This window comes from Sodiomyces alcalophilus (genome assembly GCF_042370955.1).
Source record: "Sodiomyces alcalophilus JCM 7366 unplaced genomic scaffold ACRALscaffold_2, whole genome shotgun sequence".
Classification (NCBI taxonomy): Eukaryota; Fungi; Ascomycota; class Sordariomycetes; order Glomerellales; family Plectosphaerellaceae; genus Sodiomyces; species Sodiomyces alcalophilus.
The window spans coordinates 1,066,672-1,077,732 of NW_027263533.1; the positions used below are offsets into that span (position 1 = coordinate 1,066,672).

Here is an 11,061-nt window from a genome sequence, read left to right on the forward strand (position 1 = left end):
CAGGGATGTTCATTAAAGTTGCATTGCACCTTGCATGAAGCATCAAGTATGGAGACGGAGATTATGTACGAGGCCGTCATCCTACATTATATATGTACAATATTTCGTACGACACGCATCCCGTGTGCATTATGCATTTGATCAGCCAGGAACGGAATTACCGATAACAATAAATCCTGTCTTGGAAGGCGGATGCTCATTGAAGACCAGGACGCATCTCGCAAGCTCTCTGTCCATCCTGTTCCATTGGAACCAGGAGCTGCGATGTCGCAGTACTCATTAAATGTACCCAACTCGTCTCGTCTGATGGAAGGCATGGGGCAGGAGACCACTCGGGCTCATTGACGAATCATGCTCGTCCCCTTGGCCCTAGTGCCCTGGCTGGCCAGGAGACGGAAGACGAAATGTGCCGATGTACACTAGTGTATAGCGTTGTATTCGTACTTTGTACAACCCACCCAACCAACGACCAACGGCAACGGACAAGATGACGGCTTGGCCACTGATGTTTCCTGCACTTCATCACCCCCATACCATATACGTTGTAGGCGTGGTGATTCCAGCAGTGATTCCTTCGCATTGGTCGAAAATGAATTCTTCAGCCACGCGCACCTTGCCCTTTGCAGATGTGATAGGCAGGGACGAGGATCTTTCAAGTCTCTCTTAGGTCGCCGCTATCGCCGGGCATTTACGTTGTAGTATATTTGCACCTCCTTGATTTGAGGGAGGACAATAGAGAGGGTTGCGGCGGGATGAGCCAGCACCGGGGAGGATGTCGCCGCCGAGCTATAGTATCCATTCGAGAAGTAAGGGGAACAAGGGAAGGAATGACGTACGAAGGTACTGGTAGAAGAAAATAGTGGAAGGGAAGCGGTTGATAAGGGAAAGAGGCCGGAGCGGAAAGGGGAAGGAGAAGGGGAAGGGCAAGGGGAACTCAAGGGGCAGAGGGTTGGTTATACCGAGTAGGTATTCGGTACGAATAACGTAGTACTGTACCTTGACCCGGAAAGCAAATCCATCTGCCCATCCGGACCACAAGAACAAGGACGTCTGTCCTGTCCATCGTCCCCCGTCCCTCCTCCTTTCCCATCGTTCATATTCTTTTCAGTTTCAACACAATAGTGTCGCCGTTTGAATGACCGGACGAGAATATCGTCCGTGAGCTGTCAGCACCGTATTTTTCGGCCGTTTTGGCTACCGACTGTCGTTCGTTATCGTTGTACCCACTCCGGGCTATCAGAAGAAGCGCCTTCTTTTTTCCTCTTTCCTTTTTCCCTTTTTATCACTACTTTCGTTCCGACTCGTCGTCCGCCTTGTACGACAGCATTCAATCTGTCATTTCTCCACCTCCACTAACCTCCACACGGAGCATGCGACTCGGACCAAACAATTAGTTTAGCTTACAAGTTACTGTTATCCAAGGCGACGACTCTTAACTCTCTGTCCCGCGTTTCGATTCTTCCCGTCGACATTGAAACAGTCAAAAATCAATCAACAAAGGACGAGCAGCACCACCATTTCGCAAACGACAAGCAAGTCCAGAAAGCGCCGAAAGCGGGCTTCAACCACCGACAAATTTGGGCCTCTCGTATCACACCCGTCCCTTCCCGAAACACTCTTCCTCGCTCTCGACCTCTTTCCGCCGACTTGATACAATTAGGCTATACCGCCCCGAAACAGAACAACACTTCGATAGCACCACCTCTCAACCGCCCGACACTTCCGCAGCTCTGTCTCCTTCATCTAAAAAAAAGCTCCCACCCGACGACGCCGATTCGCTCCTTTCCCCTCCAGCGACACCTCGTACCTCTCGATTCGTTCTCTCGAGCCCTTAGATTCGATTCGACTTCCCTTCGTTTTTCAGAGGCACAGCCCCTCGCTACACTATACGCAACATTCTTTCTCCCGACTATCGTCGGGTTTCCCGTCCGATCCTCGCGTCGACTTCAACAGCGACTCAGACGCCCTGAACGAACGTCGTTAAGCCGCACAAACGCGCAGCCGGGGACCCAAGGTCTCAGGCGGAATACCAGTGTGGTGGAATCGATCATATTCCTGCGCAGCTTTCTTGCCTCATACTATTGGTTAAGTCGATTCAGAACCCCACTGCCTGGCCGTCCAAGCCAGCATCGTGATCCTCTCGCCGTGGAATCTCGTACGTTCCCCGCCCTCTTCGGCCACCGCTCTTCCGACACCTCTTTACTTGCTCTCAGACTGACTAGCTGGAGGAAGCAGACCTTCATGGCTACCCCGTTCTCTTTAGCCATCTGCGAATAGAGACGTCACAGAGGCAACCCTGACCGTATTCCACTCTTTCCCACACAAAACCCGCCCAGAGCCGCCAGCCAGCTGGTTATTCTGCGACCATGACCACCACGATTCCACGCCCGTCCCGTCCCTCAAACGGGCCACCTACCATCGCTCTTCCTGCCCTCCCCGTCTCCAAGACTCGCAAGAGTACCGGGACCATCTCACCTTCTACCAACAAATCTGCTCCCCACACCCCCAGGAGCGGCCTTAGGGCCCCGTCAACCACATTCGGGCCCCCTCTGTCTCCCGCCCCAACATCCGCCTTGCCCCAGCCACGAGCTGTCTCTACCATCGGCACCCCGGCCAGGACCCTTCGAAAGACCGTTAGCATCAATTCATTTCCGCAGCCACCACGGAACGAGACACGAATCAACAGTTTGCCCCCGAGCCCCCTAGGCCCCGACTCCCCCCGCAACCCGCCGCGCAAGACCAAAGCCTTCGCCCCACCTTCTTACATGCATTTAAACAACAGCACGCCGAGTCTCCTTAACAACAGCGCCGAGGGCAAGTCAATATCCAGCGCTAATGTTCGCATGTCCGATGGCTTGTTCAGTGTCTCCTCGCCTCCCCAAAGCCGCAGCTCATCAGCCCAGGATTCTTATTCCACCTCCGCCACCACTTATGACGACCTGGCGGACGGAGCAGCATCTAGAAGCGCCGGAGATGCAAGCGAAAAGAGGTCATCGAGGGCTGACGGAAAGGGCAACGTTCTGGTCAGTGTGAGAGTTAGGCCTGATGCCGGAGGCAATGAAAATAATAAAGCCGAAGGGGAATGGATGGTGGATGGCCGGAGGTCACTCATTTCCTACCGTGGCAGGGAGGGCGGCGACTATCATTATGGTACGATGAACCCTCTCAACCGGACAGAGCGAGGCGTTCAATGCTAACATGGCTTGATTTTCACTGCAGATAATGTCTTCTCCACACACGACGACAACGGCAAGGTGTACGACCATATCGCGAAGCGGCTCGTTCGCCGCGTCATGGAAGGATACCACGGGACGGTATTCGCCTACGGAATGACTGGCACCGGCAAGACCTTTTCCATGCAGGGCACGGCCACGTCCCCCGGCGTTATTCCCCTCGCCATCACCGACATTTTCTCCTACATCAGGGAGACACCCTCCCGAGAATTCCTGCTCCGAGTCAGCTACCTCGAGATATACAACGAGAGGATCCACGATCTCCTGGGCATGCCCACGGGCAGCGGTGTCGGCGGTAACGTGGGGCAGGAGGAAATCAAGCTGCGCGAAGACGCCAAGCGGGGCGTTTATGCCACGCCTCTCAGGGAGGAAATTGTGCAAAGCCCTACTCAGCTTCTCCGTGTGATCGCTCGCGGCGATCAGGCTCGCAGAACGGCGAGCACCCAGTTCAATTCGCGGAGCTCAAGAAGTCATGCTGTGGTCCAAATCGTTGTCGAGAGTCGAGAGCGCGTTCCCGGAAACACGGGTGGCGAGAGTAAGCGATCAGGCCTTCTCCCCGGCGGCGTCCGGGTGTCCACCTTGAGTCTGATCGACCTGGCTGGCTCGGAAAAAGCCGCCGAGTCGAAGGAACGCCGAACCGAGGGTTCGCACATCAACAAGAGTCTGCTGACGCTAGGAACCGTCATCTCCAAGTTGTCCGAGTTTAAAGACAAAGATGGCAAATCCGACGGGAAGGAGGGGAAGCATCTGCCCTACCGAGACAGCAAGCTGACGCGGCTGCTGCAGGGCGCGTTGTGCGGAAACTCCTTGGTCAGCATTCTCTGCACGATACAGATCGGCTCGGCGGGCAGCGCCGCCGCCGCCACCACCCACACCTCGGAGACAATCAACACGCTCAAATTCGCTTCGCGGGCGAAGAACAACATCGTCAGCCACGCCAAGAGAGCCGAGGAGGCGTTGGGCAGCGGCGGTGACGGCGCCGCGAGGGTGCTGTTGGAGCGGTACCGCATGGAGATCCAGGAGCTGCGCCAGCAACTCGAGTTCCAGGCCAAGGCGAAGACGGACCGGAAGGCGTTGGAGGAACAGGAGAAAGACGCCGAGGCAGAGAAGGCGAGGGAGCTGGAGGCCGAGCACCGGCACGAGGAGCAGATGCTCGAGATGCAACTGGCACGTACCGCGCTCAAGGAGCGCATCGATCACCTGAACCGCCTTATTCTGAGCTCCAAATCCATTGGCGTGAACAGCGGCTCCTTCAGCTCAATGGGAGTCCGGGCTTCCATGTTATCAACCCGGTCATTGTCAACACGGTCCTCTGTGGCCACCACCCCGACCACGGGCCGGCCGGGGATGGAGAGGACGTCGTCCATGACTTCAGCATCGTCAACCGTGGGTCGCCGCTCCAGCGGGGGCGGCAAGAGGCTTTCCGGAGGCGAAACGGGGCCAGAAGACGACGATAGCGCAGCCGAATACGGGGACGGCGTAGCGTCGCTCGCCGCTCAGAACAGAGCCCTCCAGGCCGACCTCGCCGACAAGAACCGGTACATCCAGACTCTCGAGAAGCGGCTGGTACAGGCGCGCCGGGCCAGCTCCTCCCGGGCATCCGCTGGCTTCTCGGCCACGAACAAGGGCATTCTCGTTGGAGAAGACCACAGCGTAGCGGCGCTGCTCAAGGATAAGGATGCCGAAATCTCGGACCTTCGAGCGCGGCTCGACGACAAGGATCGGATGCTCACGGCGCTACGCACGGCAGCTCGATCCCGAGACGTGGCCGAGGGCACCACAGACAGCCGAACCTCGCTGCTCCTCGAGGGCAGCGCGTCACAACCCCCGCTCAATCCCCCGCCGCCGCCGACGGCTACACCGGGTACGCTGGAACTGGACCCCCGCAAGCGGCGAAAGAGCGTGGACGAAATGAACAAGATGTTGGAGGAAATGATTCACGAGCGGGTCGAGAACGGGCAAATCATCCGCGGCACCCGAGGCAGTGTCCGGGTTGCAGACCATCGCAGGCTCGAGTCTCTGCCGGAACCTGCTGCGGAAAAGGAGTCGCCCAGGCAAAGCCCAACGCTTGATGAGAAGGAGGCCAAGGTGCCTGTGGAGGCGTAGAGGGGGGCAATTGGAACTTTACCTGTGTCTTGAAGGCATCGAAATGCTCTCCGTCTGGGGCGTGTTCGTGCTGTGAGGACGCGGCAGCATAGATGGCTGTCTTCGATGGGCGCTTAGGCGTTTTGAGGCCCGGGTCATCTAGGTCTCCTGCGACGTTCTTTGTCCTTTGTCCTTTTTTTCTTCCTCTCTTTTCTGCTCTTTTCTCTTCCGTTTTCTTCGGGCCTTTTTTTTTCGTTCTTTTCTTTGCTGGACATTTTATACCCGACACTCTTGTTTGTTTGCAGACGCAAGGGGCCCCACGGGAGCGAAAGAACGCGCACAGTTCTGGGACCAAGGCGTTTCGTTTTGCTCGTCGTTATGGCCGGTGTTTCTTTGATAGAACCTGAGGCTTTGTTATATTATCATGTTTCGTGGGCGATGGACGACGTAACGCAGCTGTGGAAGGGGAGGTCTCTCTTTTTCCATGTGGATATGCGTTGCGCCCATTTTAATGTCGGAGTGGTGGAGGGTGAGGGTTGGGATGGGTCATGTACAATCATGTAGGCTCGGACAGGCAGACAAAAAGAAGACAGCACGCTGGTTGACAAGCTCCGGGTCTGTTTAGGAGACGTGGTTTTTATGGACGAGGCCAAGCCGTGAGAAAGAAAAGTTCTTCTAAAGAAAAGGTCTTCCCATCTTTGCATCGATGTAATATCAGTTGTATGCAGCCATCCATGTGTGTACAATGGGATGCATGTCGTGGGCGAGCCCGAGTCTCCTTTGATTGCTTCTACGTCTTGAAGATACAGAGATATCTGTGCCATTCTCACAGTCTGCAGAGAAGACACGAGTGAATGCACATGACGAGCAAACAGCAAACGGCAAACGAGAACCCACAGGAAGTCTACCATCCCATCCCACAGCCATACGAGTCGGTAAAAGGGTATTATTGTTGCGCATCGTGTCATGTCCCACCGTGGGACATGATTGGGGAAACCTGTTTGCTCTGCTTGTCCTCCGTTTGTGTTGTCTCTCTCCTTGTGTCATCGGTGGTGTATGATGTTTGCGATTAAGATGGTGGCACTTTGTACACTGTCGGACGTCAATTGATGGGAGCTGACCATCCATCTTTTCGCTTCGTCTTTTCTACGGATAGTCGGTCGGAGGCGCAAGTCCTGTCCGACTCGGCTTGTCGTCGTCCTCCCGTTGCCGGGGAATGCGGGATTCATTCATTTGTTGCCTTACATAATTCCACCAGATGTGCCGGATCAGGGATGATGGATGGACAAATCCCGCGCATTCATTTTAGGGTCCTTTCGAATTCTGGGGCTTGACGGGTACCGATTGGCCCGGGTGCGTTTCATTGTTGTTAATGCCAAGGCTTTGGGAAACGACCCTTCTGAAACTGGCAACGGGCAACGGGAGTGGGTGCCGAGTCTAGCGCCGTCTCGGAATAAGTAAGTACTTTACAATAAAGTAACTTTCCACCAAATTAGGCTAGGAAGATACTTCAAATAGAGGTATTTCAGTGTGACTAGTGGTCCCCGCATATTGCGTCACTTGCAACGAGACCCTGAGGGCCGCTTTCCTTTTTTGTGTTTCCCATTTACATATTCGTACCTACAGCAAAGAGTAAAAGGTACGAAGTAAAGTACGCAGTAGGATTCGACATCACCACGGCATGAGAGCAACCCCCAAACGTCCCGTCTTTAGGATGAGGGCGCATCCCGGAGCTTCACTTGGGGCATCCCCCATCAGACCCGCCCAAGCAACTCGGGACACAGAGTCTGATCCTTGCCCAGCAAATACAACGTGCAACGTACTGTCAGGGCACCACGATCTGCATGAAAAACTTCCACGTACGTAAAGCGAACTGCGTGGCTCTTCCGTGGGTAGGGTAGACAGCAGAAGGACTGGGTGCCAGCCCGTGGAGCTATCGTCTTTTTTACACATCTTCCTTTTCGTCGCATACCGTCATTCCGTACTTCGGACGTCTTTCCCTTTGGTCGAACCCGACACGAGAGGACGAACAGGTGCCACGACTTTCCGTCTCCCTTGACGCCGACGAGCTGCAGGGACGGAAAGAGACGCGAAAACACAGCGGGCCTTTTCATCCCTTGGCCTCCACTTCAATGTCTCTCCGCCCGGCAATCCCTTGGGTCGTCATGACGTGATCGGCAAGGAGATCTACCTACTGTCATTTGCGGCCTACGTCCCATCTCCGCCTGATCGTCTTCACGCTTTTCCCGTTCTTGCGCGACGACCCCTTGAACACAGGACTAACTGCGAGCAGTCTGGCACTGATTTGCGCTTCGTCCCGGACCCCCGTTTCTCTTGGTCCGATGCGTTCCCCGCAAACGAACGTGGCTTTTCTCTCTCTTCTCCTCTCGACTGGACTTTGCGTGTGGTCGATTTTTCCGAATTTCTCAATCATCTTCCCACCACGTTGGCCACGGCAGTTGATGGACTCCGTACGACACTCGTTTGTATCATGAATCTAGCCCTCGAGTGTACACTCGGTTGCCATTCCTTACCGGCTGGTCTCTAGCCAAAGTTTCTGAAGCTGAGAGAAGCCTCTTTTTCTTGTTTTCTCCGTCTATTTGAACCGCCGACGAGGGACCTCCCCCTTCTCGATCTATAGAAGGATTGGAAGTATATTGGATCTTTCGGGGGCTCAGACGCCCACGTCACCACCCTTACGACTACTCTTCCCTTCCGGATTATCAAGCTTCCCGATGCAATGGCGGCTAGGAATAAGCCGCCGGCGCCGCTGGATCTCAGCAGGTCCAAGGCGACGGAGTCCTCGCGCATGAATCTGCGCCGAACTGCTTCATACAACAACGACAAGAGCGTCTACTGCAAGGCGCCTCTCTCTGCAACATCGTCCCGCTTCAGCTTCAACCACCTCCTTTTCGCCTCGCCGCCACCCTCCCCGAGCCTCCCTGCCCTCCTTCCCCGTTCCCGGAGGTCGCCCAATCGTCCTCGGCCCAGCAGGGTCCTTCGCGTCGTCGTTTGGCTTGCTTTCATCCTCCTCGTCTTCTACTTTGCAACAATATCCGTCCGAGGCAACGTCCGTGTGGACATCCCCTATATTTCCAGGCAGCAGGAGGAATTCGAGATGATTGGACAGGACGAACTGCCCGACTCTGCTACTCCCATTATGGTTACTGATGAGAGTGGCAAGTCAAAGTGGACCGTGTCTATTCCCGCGTACTTGGACTTCCCTCTCTCGGTCCGCGACTATCGGGAGATGTGCAGCAAGTGTCGAGAGGTCGCCTCCCGTGTCAGGGATACGAGGAACCGGAGCCCGCTCCCTGGACAAGCGACGCTCGGCCGTCAGGGTCCCGTGGATAAATACTTTCTTGACGTCCAGGAAGCGGAGAGGGTTGGTCTCTTTCCAGAGACGGTCGAGAAGCGGGGGCTGCAGGGCAACATGATTGGGGTACATCGAAATTCCGTCAGCCAGCAGCCCATCTGTGAAAGTAGCATTACGTTTGTGTTGGAAACGGAGGATCCTGGCATCGGCAACACGATCATGAAACTCTGGATTTTCTATGGGTTGGCCGCGAAACAGGGCCGCGCCTTCTTTATCGACGATACGAGATGGGCGTATGGGAAATATACAGATATCTTCCGACCTCCCCCATTGCCCCACTGCCGCCCACCGCCTCGCCATCACATGCTGCCGTGCCCTGCGCAAGCCCGGCACTTGGTCGTCTCCTCGGCCACAGCACGCGAGCTATGGGCTGATTCGCTGAACAAGCCCCATCTGGACCTTCCTTCAAGCAAGGGCGACTCGGCAGTGCGAGAACTGTTCGACCTGGCCCATAAGGGTCAGCAGGCACTATTTGATCTCAACGAAGACGACGCCAAGCATGTCGTCGACCGGGTCAAGACCCTGAAGACGAAAGCCGGCTCCGAGACCAGCAGCGGCAAGGTGATCGGCATGCATGTCCGACACGGTGACTGCCATCCCCTTGAATATCAGTATCGTAGCACGTACATCCCAACCAGCGTGTTTACGGGACGAGCAGAAGAGCTGCTAGGTAATGACCTGGGCGAGGGCGAGAAGAAGTCCGCCGTGGTAGTGGTCGCCTCGGACGATCCCCTCGTGTACGAGTCGCAGGAGCTGTCGGGCAGCTATCGCGCACAGGAGCAGATCCGCCTGGCGAGCAAGCCGGCTGCCAAGCCGGCCAAGAAGACGAGCCCGCGGGTGATGCACCGCTTCACGGACGAGCCGTTTGGGTGGGAGGGGGGTTTCTTCGGGCCCATGTTCTGGAGCCTGGGCGTCTCAGGCATGAGCTCATCCAACGCGGCGACAACGGAGAACATGAAGCTCCCGCCGTCGGAAGAGTCGCTGCAGCTCAGGAGCTACATCGGGCGGGCATATATGATGGATCTGGCGGTACTCGCTCGGTCTAGCGACTATGTGATTTGCACCGTCAGCGCCATGGGGTGCCGCCTGCTGGCTGTCATGATGGGCTGGGAGAGTGCCATGAAGGAAGGGCACTGGGTCAACGTCGATGGAGAGTACGGTTGGACGGCCCTGGCGTGGTGATCCCCGGGGTTTTGTTAACCCAGTTCTCGATGTGTGGCAGGTGATGCAGCGAGGCAGGTCAGAAATATGATGTGTGAGATGCGAACCGAACGGCCTCTTTTTATGATGAAGGACAGCAGCGGAAATCATGGGGACGAGCGAGACGAAGGAGAAATTATACCCGTGTACCTACTCCGTACATACCTGTGTCCTTTCCTTACCTTATTTACTTGAGTCTACAGCCCCAACACAATTGGCGTGCTACTCTTCTATTTCACTCATTATGTGGTGGTGGGTTTCGTCTATTGCCTTGATTCACTGGTTTGCCCTTGGGTTTCTGCTTTTCCCCCTTCCTTCTGTCGAATAGATTCGAGAACGAAAAACCCATCTGGTGTCGGTATTCGTGCATCAAGCAATATCCACTCTTCTCCATTTAGAAGAGGGCAAATCATCTCGGACTCGTGCCATTGCCGTCGTCCCGAACATGACAAACCACGGGGCCAAGTGCTGTCGTCACTTCTAAATTTTGGACCATTTTCTTCGTGGCAGATTCGTTCAACCAACACCTTGAGTTGGCCAGAGAACTAAGAGATATAGGGGGTGGGGTGTCGCACAGGCTGGCCCAAAGCAGGTCCGGAGCGGGTTATTCCGGGCCCGAAAGTGGGAGTGGATCTGCCACAGGAATAAGGGCAGGAATTTAGCACTACGATCAGAGATTTCTATAGAGTTAATTGAATTAATAGATCGATCGCTTATTTTACATAATTAAGTTATACGCTGTTTATACTAATTAAGAGTCTTATTTACTTAATAACCTATTAATGCTATTTTACGCCGAGCTGCCTATAGCTATAACCACTATGACCTTAAATACGACTATCTATATAAGCCACGAAGACTAGGAGCTATGGAAGCGCCTCTATAAAGTCAGGGCCCGTAGTAACGGAGTCTGGGATTTTCTACGCCCTAACGATCCAGCCCTAAGGCCGCTACGAGCCACACGTCCCGAATTTACTTCCTACGCCTCTATCGCTAACGTTAACGGGCAACCTACTAATATCTTTAAGCTAACGGTAGCAGGTAAGGCCGCCTATACCGAAGACTACCGCCGATATAAAGAAGATCGTAAGGACTACGAGACCTATTAGAAAGGCATTAACGGTATACTTAAATAGGTAGAAGAGTCTATCGTAGCGAAGAGACGGA

At 54.9% G+C, this 11,061-nt stretch overlaps 3 protein-coding genes across 3 annotated transcripts; 2 read left to right on the forward strand and 1 right to left on the reverse strand.

Moving 5' to 3' along the window:
- Positions 1 to 369: 369 nt before the first annotated feature.
- Positions 370 to 1,090, reverse strand: ACRALDRAFT_206837 (uncharacterized protein; the record flags this gene model as incomplete). The annotated part of the gene is made up of 6 exons (XM_071022122.1): positions 370 to 419; positions 459 to 502; positions 527 to 618; positions 711 to 786; positions 818 to 933; positions 1,037 to 1,090. The coding sequence occupies 6 exons, from the start codon at positions 1,088 to 1,090 to the stop codon at positions 370 to 372; spliced, it is 432 nt and encodes a 143-aa protein (XP_070876565.1).
- Positions 1,091 to 2,366: 1,276 nt separating this feature from the next.
- Positions 2,367 to 5,339, forward strand: ACRALDRAFT_2098731 (uncharacterized protein; the record flags this gene model as incomplete). Its single annotated transcript, XM_071022900.1, has 2 exons — positions 2,367 to 3,150; positions 3,220 to 5,339. 2 exons carry the CDS (start codon positions 2,367 to 2,369, stop codon positions 5,337 to 5,339), a joined length of 2,904 nt encoding a protein of 967 aa, XP_070876566.1.
- A 2,719-nt stretch (positions 5,340 to 8,058) lies between these two features.
- ACRALDRAFT_1079724 (uncharacterized protein) lies at positions 8,059 to 9,876 on the forward strand (the record flags this gene model as incomplete). Its single annotated transcript, XM_071018935.1, has 1 exon — positions 8,059 to 9,876. The coding sequence occupies one exon, from the start codon at positions 8,059 to 8,061 to the stop codon at positions 9,874 to 9,876; it is 1,818 nt and encodes a 605-aa protein (XP_070876567.1).
- Between the last annotated feature and the right edge of the window lie 1,185 nt (positions 9,877 to 11,061).